A 22,382-nucleotide genomic window follows, 5' to 3' on the forward strand; every position below is an offset into this window, starting at 1 on the left:
ATTTGTGGTTTCTTTTTTTCTGTTTTTCTATCTTCCCATTATCTGTTCACTCTTTCTGATATCTCCTTCCTTCATTTTTAGATAGTTCATCGTTGTTGTTCTTCTGTTTTAGCACTTCATGGAATATTTTATTTTCATCTTTTAATATTTTTTAATTTTTTCAGTTATGTAGTTTTTTATTTTTTATCAGTATAAATTTTTAATTGATTTACTAAAGTGTTTCCGAAGATTTATTTAAAATTGTCTATTCATTTTATTTCGAAATATTTTTTTTTCAGCAGTCTCCAACCTTTTTTTATTAGTGTTGGCAGGACTGTTTTATTATTATAGTTTTTTTAATATTTTCATGAAATGTTTTAATAATTTATATAATTTTTAATTATTTTTATGTTTAATACTTTTAGGTACTCTGTAATCTATATACTTCGTATTTTGGGAACTGTTTTTCAAACATTTTTTTTATACTTTGTTGAATGAAAATATCTTAAGCAAGCTACGTTATTTAAATAAAATTGCCAAATTTCCACAACTAGGTACGTAATGGATTTGAATTATTTGATAAATATTTCAAAATTGATGTATTTATTCCGAATGACACAGATGAATACAATAATCAAATGTACAATACAAACCTAACCCTCCTCCTGTCGTATCCATGTAAAAATAACATTTAACATTTGTTATGTCATTTATCAGATTATTTTTTAGCCTTGTTTATAGTATTTTATTTTTACTCTTACAACATGTGTGGTATTCTTTTCCTTATAATAAATTTTTATTTATCAAACTATTACATAAGAGTGATAAATCAGGTTGTGGCAATCAAAGTTGCAGATTTAAATGGGGTAGATGTTTTTAATATAGATTTACTCTTTGTATGGTGTTGACTAAAATGACAGCATTTATTTGATTTTGGTTTTTTTTTCTAAAAGCGCTTAAAATTCTTTTTTTATATGAATCATAAGTACTGTTCTTTTGTCAATTAATAATTTTACTTTCCTAATATCATACCTCTAAAACTGTGTTGCAAGAAGGAAAATTTGGTAATCAGTAAAAAAATGGGGTTTGGGATTTTTTTACATTTCCTGATGTTTCATGACCCACGAACCCCAAAACTACAAAAGTAGGGGCTAATACTCATACATATATACATGTGTAAGCATGTTTGAAGCTTAAGAACTTTTGACTGAATCAACCAATTTTGATGAAATTTTGTACAGAGACTCATGGATAGGAGCAATTTGTTAGTAACATTTTGAGATTAGTGTCTCCAGGGGGTGGGGTATATAATTTTTTGCGATAAATTTTCTCAAAAGTTTGCTTGTGTAACTCCACTCTATATTAAGGCCAGTACATGTGTGCATATTTATCTTAAAATTTGTTTTTTTTTTAATTTCTCCAAAATTCCCATTCCAAATTTCTCCAACAATCGAAAGAAACTATTTTTTTATATATTGCATATTTTTTAACTGAAGTTTTTTACTTCTTTTTTAGCATAGTACTAGTGTAAGTGACCCCAAAAAAAATTTGGCGGGACGTATTGGTGTGGGGGAACTAATCAGTGTTTAAAAATTTCGATTTTTTAGGTTAAAAAGATTTTAGTTTATTTAAACTTTTAATTCAAAGTATAATATTACAGTATAAGATCATAATTCACCTCTACCTCTGAAAAATAAATCTTAAGTAACTTTTTATTTTTTTTTACATCTCTCAGTAGAAGTATTTTAGTTTTTCCATTTAACATAGAAAACATGGAGAAATAAAAAAAAATTCTTTGAAAGTGATCGGTGATTCTTGGAAGGGTCATGAGGAGGTGAAGTAGAAAAAATAAAATATACTTATTTTTTTTTTTTTTTTTTTTTTTAACTTTTTGGTTTATTTAAACATATAATGATAAATTACTTCCACTCCAAAAAAGAAGTCTTAGGTAACTTTTTTCATGTATAATTTATTTTTATACTATATAAGAATAAATAAATAACCATTGCCAGAAAAGTATTACAACTTAGTTGTCAGATTTTTTATTACTATTAATTATGTTTTATTTCACTTATGTTTTATTTCTTGTTGATTATACTGAAGATGATTGTTTAACAATCGAAATGGCCACCTAGTTTTACATTATCAGTAGACTATTGTCAACGGTCAGTCTTGTTTACCACTTATTTTAAAAGTACTGCTTATTGCATCATTTGCAATCAATTGCGTTAATATTTTTTATACTGCCATAAAAATGATTGCAGTATATTTAAGCCATTGCTTGAGTACTTCTCAGACTAAAGTTATGGAAAAAATTACTTAATAACACATCTTTATTTAAAAATAAAAATATTTATATTGGATATTTCATGACCATTTAAAAAATGTTGATTTATTTTCTTATGTAATTTGATATAAATTAGTTGATCCATTTTGTTATTAGAAGACACTAAATTTAGTTCCTCCTTTTGAGAAACAAAATGTAGGATCTTGGAGATTTTTTAACCCAAAAAAAGTATAGACAAACTTCATAAAAAAATTGATTCTACTTCTGATTAAATCAAGTGTTAAAGAAATTACATTTTAATATATGTAACTGTCTGGTATTGTGTTCTACTAGATATAACTTCAAATCTATATAGACTAGATTAAAACTTAGACTATATATACTTTTAAAATTGATAACTGATTATTCTGTAATTTGTTTGCAGCATACATTTTGCTTATACTAGTTTATTACTGCAACCGAATTCAAATCATTCTTTACTAAAGATATACTCCCGTCATTTCTAATTGTTTACATATTACATGTTTATACGTTTATGATGCACGCTTATAACATACATTCTAATTCTTTAAGCTTAATTTTAGAAATTTTCTTTTGATGATGATTTACATTTTAGAATGAGGTCAGGGGAACAGTGTTTGCTTATCTTCTGTAATCGGTAGCATTACAGAACTTTTTAAGCTGTCTCAATTTACTCATTATTATCTCATATTGATGTTACAATAATTGTGTTTTTAATCTGTTGATTTTTTTTTTTTTTGTCTTCAGTCATTTGACTGGTTTGATGCAGCTCTCCAAATTCCCTATCTAGTGCTAGTCGTTTCATTTCGGTAATAAGTTGATAAATTAGAATAACGTAAAGTCTAAGCTTTGTATTATGTGAAAGAATGTATGACTGAAAATACACCATATCGGCAGATTTATCAGTATGATTTTTTTTAATGATTTATCAACTATATTCAATGTATTCAAGGCCTATTTTTAGTTGCACAGTTTCCCAAATGTGCCGTGTACTTTATTTAGCTTTTATAATTATCTATAGACGTGTAATGGAAAATAGAAAATACCAATTTTTGCGGCTAATTGTTGAAGGAAAGTTGCTGGGATTACAGTATCAAGTATTAAAAAAAAATCTAATTAAAGAATCTGCGGTAACAGAACTGTTTTTAACGAAACGATTGCCATGACTCATCAAAATTCAATAAACGAATACGGTATCGAAAGATGAAAAATCTACTAATAGTTTTCTTTATCGAATAGAAAGGTTTCTTTACTGATATCATACATACAAAAATAGCCTGATTGCCTGTATTTCCATGAGAATTAATTTTCTGTGTTTTATTTTGTATAATTTTTCCCATCCATTTTACTGATTAAATAACAAAATTCTTCAACTTTCAATTACTTTTTCTACCCGAGATTATTTACCTTCTAATATTTAATCTATTATTTTATTTTTAAATTATTTCTTCTTTATTTTTATTTTGTTCTCATTTTTTTCAAATTGATTTCTTTCATAGTGTGGAGAAGCAAATGTACATATTTATTTACAGATTGTATTTTTTTGCAGTTGGGTAAAAAAACTGAGATTAGTTTAATTATATCCCTTTTTATAAACCTGTGTTCTGATTGTTGTGTTTAATCTAGTTAATGTGCCATCATTATTTAGTAATTTGTACTTTTGAAAAAAGAATTTTATATCCTGTTTTATAAAAAGTTGGCTTAATGTATCTCTCTAGTGCTTTCAAGGCTTTCTGAAACAATTTATAGGAGCATCAAATAATTAAAATTAGTTTTGAGACAAAAAATATATACATATATAATGTAAACATATACACTTTTTTACTGCAGATATATAACTTGACAGAACTTCACCTGAAATTTTTCGTGGATAGAAAAAAAAATACCATAAAACATTTTATCTTAGTTTTTTTGCCCATTTTCATCTTTTTTTGTGTTGTAATAAACTAAATGAATGACTTTCAAAGTAGAAGGAAAATTTTCAAAGATGTTTTCACTTCTATTATTTTTATCTTTTTGACATATCCAATTACATGATGAGATGATATATATATTAGTGTTCATTGTCATGCTGTTCAATATTTTACAGTTTTGGAGATGAATTCTGCTACTATCCAACAAAATTGTGCTTTGGCAAACACTGTAAAATTGCGTTTGAGAACTTCCTGGTTGCGGGATTGCATAGTTCCAATCACTGTAATTACTACTGTAAATTAGTATAATTTTTGATTAACCATGAAGAGTGCTATATTTTACTGTTAAAAAAGTTTTTTTTGGGGCGCTTTGAAAGAATATCTGTATTCTCATTATCTGAATACCGATGTAGATTTCAAGAGGTTATTGATATTGATGAAATTTTTAAGACTTTTTTCCTGGCATATTTTGCTACATTTGTGAATATAGTTAATATTATATTAACCATAGATGGATGTAACTACAGGTGGACTTAATTCAGAGTAGTTAAGATTATTAACTTATTCGATTATAAGTAAAACAAGGATGATGGAAAATTATATAAAAAAGACTGGTGTTTAAAATTAAATCATTTACAAGAATATAGTAAAATAATTTAACAGCTCTCTGGTTAAAATTATATTTTTAGATCGTGTATGTCTAACGAATATATCTTCATTTACTTATTTTTTACTACCTGTATACTTTTCTATTAACGCATTCCTTAGTACAATTTGTAATTCATTCAAGTAACATCGTCACACAGTGCAATACAAATTTAATAATGTGTGTCAGCTAGTCAGTAGTAGCACATTTCTTTATTGTAAAATACTTATTATAACGCAGGATGGAATGGCATTTTGCCAATTAGATGAAGTCAAAGTTATAGCGTGCAACATGGCAACATCACAAATTGTGACAGCATACGAGTATAATGGAGTCCAGTTTTAAATAGTGAATGAGAATATATTAATGATTATTATTATTCTGTCTTTTGTTGAATTCTTTGTTTTGTTTATTTATTGAACAATTTAATTTTATTTTCTATATTCTGTTATTATATTTTTTTTTTTGTTATTTATACTTTATTTTTATTTATCGTTTACCTTTTTAATATGATATACCTAATTTTAATTTTATTTATATATTGTTTTATTTATTCGACCTTTAATTAAAGATACCGTTTTGACTATTTTAATGAAATGTTTGATATCAATTCGAAAGATAATTTTACTTTTTCAAGTGATAATATTAGTTGGTATATAATATATAGGTAATAATAAAAAATTGTACTAGGTTATGAGTTACTGATGAGATGACTACTTCCTTTCCTGTGATTAGTAAATACTACTCTGTATTAGTTTATTAACTGCATAAATTAATATTGCATAACTATTTCAGATAACTTATTTAATTTTTTTTTTGTAGAATCTACCCTGTTTTATAAAAAAATATTTTTCGGTTTTTTTTTATTACAGTTTCAAAAAAATTTCCATGAGAATGTTGTAAGTTCAGTATATTATGCTTATCATTGTATCAAAACCACTAATTTCTCTTTTATAGATTTCTTGGAAATTGGAGTTAGATTTATAAATTTAATTCTATTTTTATTTTAGTTTTAAGTGTACAAGTCGGCAGCAATTTGTATACCCATTAAGTATCTAGTTTAAAAATTTAAATGAAATAATAAATTAAGATTCCTGTACTATCGAATACATAGCAGTCTAGCATCAATTACAGTGATCATTAGCCATTAATAAATGGCAACCCTTCACGTGGTGAAACTGCACCCAATGTTGTTTAACTTTGGTAATCTATGGGGGAAACTGGAACTGGCAGTTCAACAAGGATATTGAGAGACAGCACACGTAAAAATTCTTACAAATACAGGTTTATTTAAAACCTAATATTCAAAATATATCAATTATAAATAGAAAAAAATACAATTCTAATATTTTTTTACACCCTACAATAGCTAATACAAATTAATATAAAATTTATAAGAGATTATAACAGTAAGATAATCAAAATATCTACAATTTACTTTATTCAAGAATTATTTACTTTCATTGTTTAAAAAAGGAAACTATACTTTTTTATAAATGAATAATGTCATCTCGGCCCCTGTTCATAAAGGACTCGCTGATTAGCTTCTTGTACTTAACCGCTGTCCAAAAATGGAATACTCACGAAGTACTCTTTGCTTGTTTGTTACCGCACACTCATTACAAATGTTCTTGCACATCGTGATCGCATTTATTGCAGACCTTACTTGTGTTTATCGCATGCTGTACTAAACTGTAAATTGTAACTCACTGGTTCTTGCTGGTCCTTTTGTTTGTTCAAGCGTAATGATTTCTCTTGTTTGCACCTTCCATGCTTTTCTATAATTTTTTTTTTCTAGAAAGAATTCCTTGGTTGTTTTTTTTTTATAGATTTTTCTTTCTTCATTTTCTCTTTCTTTCTTCTTCTGAAAACTACTCCATCCATTAAGGAAATATAATTCCATGAAATGTTCCAGGTGTTCCTGAAGATGTTAGAAATTTATCATCTTCCCCCCAGAGCATAACAAATCAGGCATTTTGACTAAATAAATAAAAAATATGTATATAAAATTAAAGAGAGTTAGTACTAAAAATTAAAGTAAACATTTTATTTATAAACATTTTAGTATATTTTGAAGAATTTTTAGAAATATTTTCCTATTATTTTTTAAGGTACGGCGTGAATCTTTGGACATATTTCTTATGTTTTCGAAGGAGATACACAAAATAATTTTTTTTAAATTAATTTTAAGGTTAACTTTATTCTAAACAGTATTATTATTTTAAAAAACAATAGTTAAAGAGTTTATTTCTCGAGTAACGATGAATAATATATAAAATCTTAGAATCTTTGTAAATTTATAAATTCTTTATTTGATAAATTGCTGTTTGTCTTTTCATTGTTTCTACTTACATCCATTTAAGGCTGTAATTCCTTACATTCTTTATTGATGAACTATTTTAAATTGTTGCTGTTTTACATCACATTTTTAATCCTATATTATACAATGATTGGTTTTTCAAGGTTATTTTTATATTACATTTTTTTATTTGTAGCCATTTATTTTTTTTTTAACTAATACACATGCAGATGTGTTAAAAGCATGTATAATATTGGAAAGATCTTACTTGTGTAAATTTTCTACTGACTTTTCCAAGAAAAGCATGGTATTTTCTTTCAGTTGCATGGTGTGAACATTTGCGTGGGGGGGGGGGGTGAGAATTAATTGTCTTTATGTTTTGAAGTAATGAGGAGTATGAAAGTACCATTTACTTAAAATTTGGTTTCCTTATTTTATATGTATGTATATATATATAATTTATCTAAATTAAATTTTTTGTAGTCCATATCACTTTTGTATGTAAAATCTAACTAATTATATAATATAAAACTTATTCCATTCCACAAAGTACAGAATTAAAAAAACATTATTTTTTACCTTCAAAGCGCTTTTGGGCCTAAGTCCATCTTCAGTAATGTTTTTTTTCTTTAACATGTTATTATATGTTAATACATTACTGTACTGAACAAATATTTTTTCTGAAATTTTAAATGTTTTTTTTTTTAATTTTATTAACAAACAGTTTTTACAAAATAAATGTAAAAAAAGCTAAAATTAATGTGTAAATCAAGAATTTATAAAAAAAGATCACTGAAGAAGAGCTTAGGTCCGAAAACGTTTTGAAGAACATAAAAAAGTAAAGGTAAGAGTGTTTTCTAATTCTGTACTTTGTGGAGACTGAAAAAAAATTATATTATATATAGTTATTTAATGTACAGAGGAAAAAGAAAAAAAAATGGATTATAAAAAATTTAGTCTAAATAAATTTATATATATATATATGCCTATGTATAAAATTTTGTGGCTCAAAAATCTCTAAAACTACTAATAGTTTCATTGAAATTTAGATATGCCGTAGTAGAGTATCTGAAGTTGTGTATGTGAAAATTTGATGAAGATTGGTTGAGTTGTTCTTCAATTTTGGTAGAGTTATACTCAATTTAACATCGACAACATACAACATAATTTAAAGTTGAAGTTATGTTAACTGTATAGCAGTATAATTTTCAAACGCGCTTATGCTGTAAATCACAGTGGTGAGTGAAATGAAACTTGAACTCATTGTTGTATCTACCGCTTAATTGAACATATTTAGTGTGTTTTACTCTGAAAATCAGTTGATTTCTGACAGTGATATAGTGAGGGTGTCAAAAACAAAAAGTCAGCTTTATTAGACAGAACTGTGCAATAGTTTTTATTTATTTCAAACTACGCTAATCAACCGTAAACCAAGGACTATATTAATTTTAATCTGCTTGTTAATATTGTCCTGTCTGTTATACCTCTTGGTATTTTAGTTTCATTAATTGAATTGAAATCATCAAAGTATGTTAAAGCGTCTTACCCTCTTAGCGTTCAAAGCAATATCTGTTTCGGTTCTGCCTGGCGGCTGATGAGTTGTGTGTCTGCGGAGAGGTCCAGTCGAATGAGCATACGATATTCAACTGCCCTGCTCTTGGGGGGGCCAGAGACCGAGCCAGCCTGGAACTTAGAGATCAGGGAACAACCACAGGGTATTTCATTTTAATCGCCCCAGCCGTTTTCTTGTAAACTAAGCACAATACAAAAAAAAAAACCTTAACAGAAGTTACTCAGATTAGAGGGCGGAACACCTCATGGTAACTTTGGATTTGACCTTGACCTTATTTTAAGATTAACACGGTTTTTCCAAATGGAATTAACTATTTTTCATCCCACGAATGAAAACAGCAGAAAATTTTACATTGAAATATGTTGGTCATACATGTGAACTTGGACCTTTTTTGAAGGTCATATGACTAACCATCAGAGATAGTGTTATACGATAATGTAAAGTCATTTTTAATGCTCTTTCCCATAGTTTGCGAGATAAATGGCCTGGAATATAAATATCCCAGGAATATTGTATAACCTCCACAACAACAAAAAAGGTTCAATGTCATATCTATGACCACATATTTCAATGTAAAATTTTCTGTCTTTCCATTGGTGGGGTTAAAAATAGGTCATTCCACTTTAAAAAAATCGTGTTAACCTTAAATAAGGTCAAGGTCAAATCCAAGGCCACCATGAGGTGCCCCATCCATTTTCAGGTAATTTTTTTGTATTGTGCATAGTTTACGAGAAAATCGCCTGGATGATTAATATTAACATTGATTAACAGAGCATTACGTATATAAATGATATTACAGCATTAAAAAACGAATTAAATTTAATTAAATATTTAGGTATCGGTAATGGGTACAATAATTGCTAGTCTAAAAAAGTAGCGAGTTTTTTGGGCACATGATATAGCGTTAGCGTCCCAAATCTCCAGGGTATATGAATCGCAGCGGGTCAGGCCGTACATCATTTAAGGACGAACTTCTTGGTTTTTGTTTTAAATTTGTTATAGATGTTGCGGATCGATAACAGAAATACAGCCCAGAAGAACACCTTTTTCGGCCTCGCGGTTCCCCCAAACCCTTCCTAGATGCACGTATGTCTAGAAGAAATTAAATTTTTTTTTTTCAAAATTCTACAGACGCTTCTTATTACAAATTAAAATTAAAATAAATAAAATAAGGCGTTCGCCGTCCCCGCTCGCGAACGCGAATTTTGCTAAATCAGTTGTAAGATCCGAACATCCTCTTCTTCAACCCAAGAAGGTGAAGAAGATCGCAGACAGATAGCGACGAATTATGAGGTAAGGGCTTTACCTACCAGCAGTCGCCTGACGGAAGAGAGAAGAGGCCTGCACTTCCTCCTTGTCGCCCTTTTCAGGACCGCTGGACAGTTCAAGGTTTGTAAATTACTTACAGCCGGTTTTGCGGAAAGGCAGGCTAAAGAACACAAAAAGAAAGATCAATGATGATCGACCCGCTACTACGGACTGGAATCTGACCGGACATGAATCCAGCCGAGATACAGTAATAAAGATGGCCCGAGTGAAGAAGTTTTCCTAACTTTACCTCACCACCATCACCATCCTCCATCCTAAATCTTACAATTGTATCTACGCCAGCACATGCAGTTCTCTCCGGAAACGGGAGCGTCGTATTGCATTCTCCAAACACTAGAGTCCCCGAAAGGCGCATTCCTGCTAGTCCGGAAGGCTCCCGTCAAACAACAATTTATTAAACACCCGTGTGATAATTCTCACACTTATCCCTACCGAGCGATCAAGGAGCTCTGTCGTTATTCTATCAAAGCTCGGGGCCCTGCCTAAACCATAAATAGCTGGACGCACTTCGGCCTCAGAAATCTCAAAATACATTGCACCGCCCCCGCGAAATAGAGCGATCTCAGAGCCTTTCCCGCAGATGGTATGCGGTCTCCCCCACTTTGTTGTCGTCAGGCAGCAAATCTTTTAATAGTCCGCTTAAAATTTCAGATCATCTTATATTACGCCATGTCGAATTGAGAGAACAGACAGAAGAACGTCCTTTCTACGTTGTGTGTCAAAACCCTATACACAGCACCTCAGGGATCCTTGTTCCCCTGTTCACTAACAAAGGAACGCCAGAATCCCTCTTCGCCGTGCGGACCTTTTGAAAATAATGAGATCTCCGATCTCTAATGAAGCTCTGCAATGAAGACTGCCCGTCGTTCCGGATAGATCACCCTCACGCTGAGACGCTCTCCGTAAACTACTGACAACCTGTTTCAGACTTGTTAATTCTCTATTCCATCTTGGGGAAATCCTCTCTGTATCTGAACTTCGGGAAACCAAATATTTAACAGCATCAATGAAAGTCTTGTCCTCTAAAGCTAACGTTTCCAAACTTTGATAAAGAACACAAAGTCTAGAGACTTCTTGGAGTCTGAAGACTGGAGATAAGAAACCAAGAAATCCAATCCGCATGCCTGTGGAGAAAACGACCCTGCTGAACCGGAACGTTACATCAGTAACGATCACTCAAGCTATCAACAATCTCATAAACAATCAATCACTTGGGCAATCATCAACCACCTTCCAGTCACTAACATTGGCAGTAATAAACCTACCAACGGTGACATTGATCTTCGTTATCAAACAACCGACGCTCATTCTACGTTGGTGGGCAACTCACCAGCATATTTAAAAAACTTAATAAACCTGAAACTTACAATGGTGCTGTTTAGCCCAGCATTGTAAGCTATGCTAAAATGCCCTCAATTAATTCACCGCCATTATCGGTGAACCCCCTATGCCATAGCAGTGACTTAAAAGCATTAACATCAGCATGAATAAGGATTGGACTATGAGATTGAGTGATCTTAAATCATTTTTCATAGCCCTAGTTCAGGGGTATGAAGTTTTAGTCGCTAGGGCTGCAGAAATGAGAGATGTTTTGGTTAAGGAAAAAGTTTCAGTTCCCGTGGTTGTGCTTCAGTGTAAGCCTTATGTTGAGGTATTGAGAGAAAAACAGAAGGCCAGTTTGACCCGCAAGGAACCGGAGATAGTTTTCATAAATTTAAAAGAGGGTGACAACTAAGACAAGTAAGGAGATGGACTAATTTCAGGTTGTCCTTCATGAAAAGAGGTCGAGCCTGAAAATTTGAAATATACTAGAAACAAATAAGGGAGTTTAAGATAAGTTATCAAAAGTAACACCCAAAAGATGGTTAAGTCGGTTCGCCCTGGAAATTCTGATGTCCAAGTTGCTCCTTTCAATGGGCGACCAGTCACAGAAAAATTGAATGATCAAAATTCAAAGAAGACCAGCATGTAAGCAGTCATGACATTGCCAATGACCTAAAAATTCATCACCAAACAGCGTTAAACTATTTGGAGAAAGTCGGCTACAAAAAGAAGCTCTTTTGGCGCAAAAATTTACTTAATCGAATATTTATCTGCAAATTTCTACCAAAACGTAATGAAATTGAGCTATTTCTGAAGCGGTTGTTTATGAGTGATGAAAAGTGAATAACCAATGACACCATGTGTGAAAAGATCATGGTCGAAGCGAGGAGAAGCAACACAGTCTGTGGCAAAGCCTTCACTGACAACCAGGAAGGTTGTGCTGTGCGTTTGGTGGGATCAGAAGGGCATCCTGTTGTCGCCAAGCAGAACGATAGACTGAAACCACTTGTGCTGTTTACAATTAGCGCGATTGCACTTCGCAATTCAAAAGAAACGGCCTGAACTGGTCAACAGAAAGCATGTTGTTTACCATGCTGACAATGCATACATCTTTAATGACCCGTCAGAAATTGAGAGAACTGACTGGGACATTTTAATACATTCACTGTATGTCGTACCTACCACTGTCAGACTATCATTTGTTTCAATCTCTGCAGAACTCCTGGAACGGTGTTAAGTTAGTTTCAAAAGAGGTTTTTGGAAACCATGTGTCACAATTCTTTGACCAGAAACCACAGAAGTTCTATAATGATGGTATTATGGTGTTGCCGAAAAATTGGCAGGTTATCAAAAAAATGGTGCATATTTGATCTCATAATGATAACAATACATGTATTATGAATTTTGGCCTCCAAAAGTTCAATTTGTTGTAGGCAACTTGATATAAAGACTATTAGTAATTTAATATATAAATTTAAAAATAAAACACGTTCTGCTCTTTCAAGTAATAATAATAAGAAATTTCTACCCGTAACATGTAATAATAATATATTTAATGTTTTTAAAAAAAACATCTTTCTAATTTCTGTAGAATAGATTCCAAAATCAATAATAAAAAATTAATAATAATAATATAGTTTTAAAAATATTTCCAGTAAATCAGGTGTATTCAGTATAAATTGTAGTGATGGTTGTAACAAATTTTATACAGGCACGACCACCAGAACATTTGATAAAGATTCAAAGAACATTTATAGGCTTTTAAGTATGGTAAACAAAAATCAAATTATGCAGACCATATAAAAAAAAAATAAGCATAAATTCATTAGTCTACAAAACTTTACTTTGTATTGTTTTTTTTACTTGAAAAAAAAAGCAGTAAGTGTTACATTTTTGTTATTGTTGATAATAATTTATTATACTCTTATGATGCTTAATTACAAATTCATAAACACACACACACACACATATATATATATATATATGGATGTAAAATATTATTTATTGTAATATGTCTGTCATGGCTTTAAGGAGAGATACACATTCATTATATAAATAAATAATTCTTATAGATAGAGCAAGAGAGAGATTTAAGTGATAAAATATGTACGTTAAATAAATGAATGTATTCATTATGTATGAATGAAAATTCTTCCTACATAAATTTTTTTCTTATACGATTTAAAATTTTAATTATCATAATGAAATATGTTATTATTTATGATTCAAGTGATTTATAGATTATTTTTTTATTTTTATTAATAGTTTACAAATTAGTCTTATGCGGTACTACTTTTCTCTTTTCATCTTTAAATTTTTTAAATTATTGATTACACAATTATTTTAATGTGTTTTTTTTATTATTTCTATTAAAATGTAATTTATGATTTGATTTTTATTTATTTTGAAGTATTGATCTTTACTACTTAAAGTTGTTCTTATATCCAATCCTTAATAAATAGTACAATTACCTTGTAAATATGTATTGTACCCAGCTTAACAATTAGTAGATACTTCAGCCTGTTATTGCTGGCTTATTTTGCATCTGTTGGTCAGGAAACATAGTCTCTAAGTCAATCCATGACCACCTCAGTTATAAGGCTAGGAATACATCTCTTGTTAGGTCCAGTCGTGTCTTGCTATGTGAAGTGACTAGCGTGTGGTTGAATCTTCATCTATAGAACTATTAAAATAAATGAAAGGATTAAGAATACACAAAAAGGGTGGATAGTGATAAAGGATGAATCGATATATGAAACAAACAAATTTTTCTACCCAGAGGAAACTTAAGGCCACATCCAGGCAGTGGGAATTTGTACTGCTTTCAACTCTAAGGTAAATGTTATTCGTATAGGAGCAGTCCATTATTAATCAGAATAATTTGCGTCGATCAATATATGCTGCAACAGGATTTTCTTTTCTCCCAGAAATTAAAGAGCCGTTCAAGAACAGGTTCAGGTTTCTAAAGGAAAATTGCCTGTAATTTACGGTGAACTCGTCATCACGAATCAGCTGATTTCGAAGTTGATAGTTCTAAGGTTCAAATCCTAGTATAGGTGTTTAGTTACTTTTATACGGATTTGAATACTAGATCGTGGATACCGGTGTTCTATAGTGGTTAGGCTTCAATTAACCACACATTTCAGGAATGGTCAGCCTGAGACTGCACGAGAAGACAATATTCATTCATTTATATTTATACATATCATTCTCTGAATGATATATGGTGGTCCCGGGGGCCAAACAGAAAAAGAGGGTGAAGATACATCGATTGATCTATAAACCTTTTAATCACATCAAGAATAAAGGTTTCCCTTTTAAAAACCAATATCATTAAAGTAAAGATGGTTAGGTACTTTTGTATAGATAGTATAATTAATGATTTTATTTTATCAAATCGTTGTACCTTAGCATCCATTTTTAGAATTGGTATAATCACTGCCACTTACGAAACATTTTTCATAGCGATCTGTGACCATCATAACTTTTACCACCAGCTCATTTAACTACTGTGTGACAGCTTCTTTCTGTTCATCATTACTCTTGCACCATCTGCTTTCCAAAATTCCTTCAATTTTTTTAATAATTAGAAGTTACTTAGAGTGTCACTGAACCGTATTGCGGCAGATTGTAAGCTTTATATAGCTGCAGAGAATGTGAACATATGTTATAGCTTACTTCCATAAATATCGTTCTATTTTTCAGCATCTATGGGCAGGTTGTCATGCTGTTTGCATGTACAGTAAAAGATAATGAACTCGCATGCATTATAGAAATCTTAAGGGATGGTGTCTTGTAAAATCAATTTAGCTTATTATGTATGAATTAATGAAAATTTACTTTAGTTATTTATATATAGTATATAATGAAATATAATTGTGATTATTATTTTTTAAATTAAATTTTTTTGTTGATAAACAGGTTCAAACCAGCTTTAACACCAACAACAAATAGACAACAAACGCCACAGCCACCTTCATCACAGTCACCGGTTGTCGAATTATTATCATCTGAACAGACAAACAGTCTTGAAAGACTTGTTAATAATTTTGTCGTCGAAGATAAAGCCCGTCAGGCATCGTCAAATAAATCATTACCGTCTTCAATACAGTTTGCTTTACAAAAATTTGAAAGAAAAGCAGCAAATTCCACTTCAGTCCCGGTTAGAAGTAATAAAACGAGTACATCATCGACACCACCTTCAAATAAATATCTTACAGATACAATCGATTCGTCTTCGAATAAATATTTATCGGAATCTTCATCAACAAAGCCATCTTCTGCGAATAGGTATCTGACTGAAACGATTGAAGCCACTTTTCCTGAAGATATCGATGCAACACCTAGTAAAATTAATAATACATGGCCTTTAAAAAGTAAATTAAACGATAATAATTCGATTGTGGGTTCTAAAAAGAATTCTCCAACATCTGTTGTGGATAGTTTAAAGCCAAAATATAACACATTGCAATCACCTTCATCGAAAAATCATAATTCAAATATGTCAGCAACTCAATATCTTGATGAGGTATGTTTATATTTTTTTATCTTTATTTTTTGTTTTCACACTTATCTTTCATATTTGTCTCATTTTGTGCATTAAATCATTTTTTAATTTTTTAGATTTTTAATTTTAATTGTTACTAATTTTTTTTTTTTTTTTGAATTTTCATGAATATTAAAAATTATAATACGTTTAGAAAATTACTCATACATATATTTAATTTTTATTGGAAGTAGATTAAATGTTTAAAGGTAACAAATAATTGTTTTTGTATTTACCTGACATATATTTAATCCTATATATATATATCTTTTTTTTTTGCTTATAATTATTTATAAAAATTAGTTATTTATTCATTCAAGTATAATAATTACACTATTACATTTAATTGTGATTTATGTCAGGGTTATGATATTCTCCAGATATATATCCCCTTATTCAAGAGACAAACAAGTTTTTGATAAGTCGTGTTTTATAAAGGATTCAAATGAGGGTATATCAATTTTACCCATGGGTGATGAGTAAACTAATACAGAATGGGCCATATTTATGGAACACATTTAAAATGCATTTTTTGAGCATGTTGAACACAACATTTATTACCAACTATGTGTAATACATTGCCAAACGATGTGTGTTTTGAGCTGTGTTCATTGTATGAAGATTACATCCTTTAGATGGCTACCATGTTGACGAGAACATTCTTTGGCCCTAACAGTCATGTTCAGCAGGATTTCGGCAGGGATGACTGCTATATCTCCCTTTAGATTCTGTCCTTCAGTTCATTGATGGTAGTGGACTTTGTGGTGTACACCTTCTCCTTTAGATAACAGGAAATAGTCGGGTGGAGTTAGATCAAGCGATCTGGATGGCAAGTGGATATCACTAGATGAGGCATCCTGGGAAGTGTCGTCGAAGGGTTGTCATTGGTATTACTGCAGTACGACTGGTGGCATCATCCTGCTTCATCCACAAGTCCCTTAGACCAAAACGTCTCATTTCAGAAATGAAAAATGTTCGTAACATTGTGTTGTACCGCTGTACTGTGATGGTGTGGTTATGTTCTCAAAAAAATAGGGACCTATCACACAGGTATGACTAACTGCACACCACACAGTAACCTTGGCACTGTGCGATAGCATTTCATGCAACAGTTTTGGATTTTGTCTAGCCGAGAATCGATAGTTTTGTTTATTGACATAACCACTGAGGTAGAAATGAGCTTCGTCAGATGTGATAAGGTGTTGCACAGACATAACCTTTGCTGATTGATTAGCGATTCACAGTGTGTGGTTCGTTGTACCTTATTTTGGTCAAACAATTTATGCAGTACCTGTACCTTGTTTGCATACAGTTGTAAGCCCTTTTTAAGGATTCGCCATGATACAACTGCCGAGTTTACTTCTTTGGACTTTGGTCCATTCCATTGGACACACGTTCAATGTTTATTACACTACACACGATCGAGGTCTCCCATGGGGGACTGTTTTTTGTTCACGTTTGCGATTTTACAAAAATTGTACACAGTATGATCTTTCAGGATGGTGTTACCTGTTTCTTAGAATGTCATTTGAAACGTCGTTGTACTGTGATGATGGAGCTTCCACTACTGAAGAACGCCTTCATGACATATGAAATTTCAGAAACATGTAATATGGCTTACTCTGTATAACATTTGTTCTGCTGGATATGAACAAAATAGTCATTATCATTTATCAAATGGTCACACTGAACTCAAAGTTTCTTGCAAGTAGCAGTTTAAATAATCTGATCATCTACTAATATAATTTTGGTGTGCTTTATATTTGTGTCAGTTATGTAGTTTTCTAAGAATAAATTTATTTTAATTTTGAAAATTATTTTATATATAAAACATTCAGATATGTTAAAAATAAGTGTCAGTTGAAAAATCTTTTTAAAATTGCCATTCAAAATAAATCAACAATAGTATAGTCGGTATGTAAATTCTGTGAAAGTGGAAATGTACATCATTAAAAGATATTTATGATCACTGTTAACTATAGAAGCTCTTGAGGATATGAAATAGCATTTAGATTACATTCTAACAGTCAAACATACATTTTTCATGAATAATTAGTATAGGATGAGCAATTTAAAATTGAACGCTGACTGCTGTTATTTGAGTGTAAACTTATATACTTCTACATCGTTGTTCTATTACTGCTACTTTTGGTTGTGTATATTTCTACTCTCATCTGTTGTGATTAGTTGTAGTATAATTTTATTCTTTGCAGTTGTATTTTTCTAAAAATGCCTTATTTGATTGAAGAAAGAGTTGCTACAGTGGAAGCTTATGTGAGCTCTGCATTCTTTCAAGAAACTCATCAAATAGTTGGAAAAAAATTTCTGAATGCTAATATCCTAGCAAAGAGTAGTATACATATTTTGGTTTGAAAAATGTTGTATAATGGAGTGTCGATTTAACATACAAAACAAGATAGCCAACCTTTCATTAGGTTAACGTAGGCCGTAGCTGATAATTCAAAGAAGAATTTCTGTTGGTCCGAAAAATCTACAAGATGGTTATCATAATAAAGTGATATAAAGTATACATCTTGCTGTTAGATTCTTCATGATTTAAATTTGAAACTGTATCACGCAACAACTGTAAAACCACTTAAGAGAACAGGCAAACCAAAACGTCTTAATTATTTTGACTGGCAATTCAGAATCATAGTCAATGTTGTATTTCATGTCAAAAGAAACATAGGTTCATTTATCTGGGCATTTTAATTTTTTAAAAAATCAGATATCCAAAAATAATTCACCAAAAATCCTCACCAGATGTTTCAGCATCAACTTATTGATGAAAAATCAGTGTATGGTGTGCTATTTCTGGTAATAATATTAGTGTAACCAATATTTTTTGACTGGATTGGTGAAAAAATATTTTAACATCATAGGTCACGTTTTGCAGAAAGCCAATTGGTCATTTGTATTATTTAAGAGCCTATTAAAAGCTTTTTCTGGTAACTGATCGAATTTTCTAGTAGCGATTGCCGAGTCAATTGATTATATACAATACTCTTATTATTTATTACAACTGATGATTCTTTTTTTTTATTTGATGGCTAGTGTAATATATATTTTTTATATAGTAAATTCATGATGTGGACAATCCATACAATAAATATTTCATCCGGTTATACTACATTGTGAGTTGAAAAAGTTAAATAGGGTAATATGTATATGTACTGTTATTCTACAGAATGTTCAGAAAGTGATTCAACCTTACAGAAGAATGTTTCCTTCTTTTGTTGCATCTTTAATTGAGGAAAACTGGGTTACACAAGGCAGCAGAGAATATTCATTGTCTCCCAATACTGGATGTGCCATTTATTGGCAGACCCAGAATGCCTTCACAGTAAGTTATGATGTGGATCCACCAAACAATTTCTCTATCAAGCAGCTGTATGACAAGTTCCAAGAGATGGGGTGTGGCAGACGCAACCGAAAGTGCTGACACCATAAAAGTTGTTCGACGTGCAAGCTGCATATTCTCTTAGTCCCTAGAAGTCACGGCTAGATAGGCGTTGCTTGTGCGACGCCTATCTAGCTGTGATGAGTTGTTACCTGCAGACACTGGAAAATGTGTAGCTTTCTGTCAGTAGTTCATGTCATCTGTAACGCCAGCTGAGAAAGGACCTGGTGACTGCTTTTTGGTCTGATGAGGCATGGTTCCATCTTGATGGATACATAAATGCACAGAATTCAAACATTTGGTGTACAGAAAATACACATCAACTGCACGGACAAAAGTGGGTGTTTGATGTGTAATGATCATGTAGGTTCTTCACGGCACAAAAAACAGTGAGCACTACATACAGATGGTATAGTAATTTGTAAAAACTACACCTGAAGACCGGCTAGAGAACACATGGTTTCAACAGGACAGTTCTACAGCTCGTACAGCTAAAAATCCTATGACTTTCTTGGATCAGTGTTTTTTAATGGATTAGTCATTTTGAAGGGGTTGCAAAAATATGAACAAATGTAATGAGTTTCGTCACTAAAAATTACCTCCTTTCGGTCATGAGCAGTCCATGATTTACATTTTTGGGCCCATGCTAAAGATTTTTTCTTCATTTTAAGAGTTAAAAATTTGTTTTTTTGTTGGTCTTCTTCCTTAAGTGAGATCTAAGTAACAGTATTTTTGGAAAAGTTGTTCGTGATTAATTAAAAATATAAATGTTTATTTTATATAAAATTTTCTTCGTAATTTGGTAGACTATGACTGCTATAACAGAAATTGGGCTTCACCAAGTGGAGCCCAAAGATGTTCATTAGATTTAGCTATTCAGAATTCAGTTTAACAATAATGGAATTATATATTAATACATCGATGGTTTATATGTATAAAATTAATTTTAAAAAATGTAACATTCTTAATGTATAATGCATCTATCTATTGATTCAGTATAATCATAAAATCAGAATGTCAGTTTTAGGAGCGACCACACCCCATTTTATGTATTTAATATATTTTTCCAAAATTACAATTAATATCCAAAAAATTAACAGTAATGAGAAACTCCTTGATTAAGAGTTCATTAACTATTTAATTGTTTCAGATAGGCTAAGAAGTTACTGAAAATATTGTGTTACATATTTATCAGTTTTATTGGTTGGGTAATTGTAAAACGTTTTGTTTTATTTTTCTCTTCACTCATCTTTTTGTTTTTTATATTTATTTGTTTTGGTGTAATATATTTTGAATATTAGTAATTAAAAGTTATATTGTTTATTTATTTATTTTTCATTTACTCTTTATTAATTCTTTTGTTTTTATATATTATTTATTTTGTAAATGGTAATTTTACATTTTTTACAAAATTTGTTTACGATTAAATTCTTTTCAGTCTATTTTTTAATTAATATTTAAACTTGAGTATTCACCTTCTTCTCGCAGACAGAGCCGAAATAAAAAAAAATTTTATTAGTATAACCATTACCTGATTCATTAGTATACCATTACCAGATAAACCATTACCTGGTTTATCTGGGTCCTGTTTTTTTTTTTTTTAGATATCCAGACTGTTTTAACGCTGGAATATTTTTAATTCAGTATTATTTATTTTTTTATGTAACTGTAGAATCCTGTTTCTTTTATAATTTTAAGCTTGATTTAATTTTAAGCTTAATTTCAAGCTTACACATAAGCTTGAGGCTTGTACGTGGAATAAGGAAAATGGAATTTTGTAGTATATGAAAAATACTATTCCTGACTGGGATTTAGATTCAGACCCAAATTTGGTTTAACTTTTTTAATTGTTTCAATTAGAAAGTATAAAGTTTTTATATATACTCATTTGTAAATTAAATACTAGAGATTATAAACCCATCAATTAATTGTGTGTGTTTAAATTCAAGTGTAAGCCTTTGTGCAAGAAGGTACATGTGCTTAAGAAGCACATTGAACTCTCCCATCCCTTATCAAAAAAAAATTTGAATTTGTTGACCCTATCTTCTAAAACAATTGTTCTTCTAAATCAGTCTCACAAGTTTGTTAATTTTTTATTGAAAATGATTTCAAGTAAGTTTTGTGTGTTACATTGCACACTGTTGCAATCCATTAGGCTGAATGATATTTCCAAATTATCTGAACGACATCCCATTTTAGTTTAGTTTAGTTGCACTTAGAGCAGTTTAGTTTGTACTTTATATTGAATAAATGTTATTTGTGTAACGCCTTTATCACATGCAACTTGGCAGCTTAGCTATTTTTACACGACTGCCCAAAAAGTTGTGTAATGTATTTACAGTATGTGTATGTATGTATGTTTGTTCACTGTAACAGCTCAATGGCTAAACCGATTGAGATGTATGACCCTAGATTGGAAACCTTACATTACCAGAATGTCATAGCCTGTATAAATATGTGTAAATAATTTTTAAAATTTGAAAAAAATCTATCAGATCAATTAGTCGTTTTTGAATAATTTTAATCGTTTCATTCTGAATGATTTGGAAACCTCTCAAATGTGTAAAGTTGTCTTCCTATTAGTGTTTTTACACGACTGCCAAAAAAGGAGTGTCATGTATTTAGGGTGTATGTATGTATGTATGTTTGTTTCACTGTAGCAGCTCTATAATTGAACCGATTGTATCGTGCATGCTCTTTAATTATTCTATATTAAAAAGCAATGTTTTTCAGCCATATTTATTTTGTATTCGTGTTTAATTTTTAATGTTTATCTTTTGTTAATTATCAAAAAGTGTGTTACTAAAATGTGAATTTAGGTAAATGTATGTAAAATTAATGTAGTTTTTTTTTTCTTTTGACAATTTTTTTTATGTCCTGTTCTTTTTTTTTATGTCCTGTATTTTAATAAAATTTACCTTGAAACTGCAAAATTTTAATTTTTCAACCCCTATTTAATTATGTTTTACTTCTAAAACCTATAGTTATATCGTAGAATTTACTTATACGAGTGAATAAATTTAATAAATGATTCTTTATTTTATTATAATACAATTTTTCTGTTTG

The 22,382-nt window shown here is 30.5% G+C and overlaps 1 protein-coding gene across 4 annotated transcripts in view; it reads left to right on the forward strand.

The window, feature by feature from the left end:
• The window catches only part of LOC142333004 (uncharacterized), a 356,865-nt gene that overhangs the window by 178,651 nt on the left and 155,832 nt on the right, over nucleotides 1-22,382 (forward strand). For all 4 annotated transcript variants that reach the window (XM_075379771.1, XM_075379768.1, XM_075379770.1 and 1 more), the window contains one exon: nucleotides 15,292-15,898. In XM_075379771.1, the coding sequence (XP_075235886.1) occupies nucleotides 15,292-15,898 (607 nt within the window). The remainder of the gene's footprint in view (nucleotides 1-15,291; nucleotides 15,899-22,382) is intronic.

Source organism: Lycorma delicatula, chromosome 12 (assembly GCF_047948215.1).
Source record: "Lycorma delicatula isolate Av1 chromosome 12, ASM4794821v1, whole genome shotgun sequence".
Taxonomy (NCBI): domain Eukaryota; kingdom Metazoa; phylum Arthropoda; class Insecta; order Hemiptera; family Fulgoridae; genus Lycorma; species Lycorma delicatula.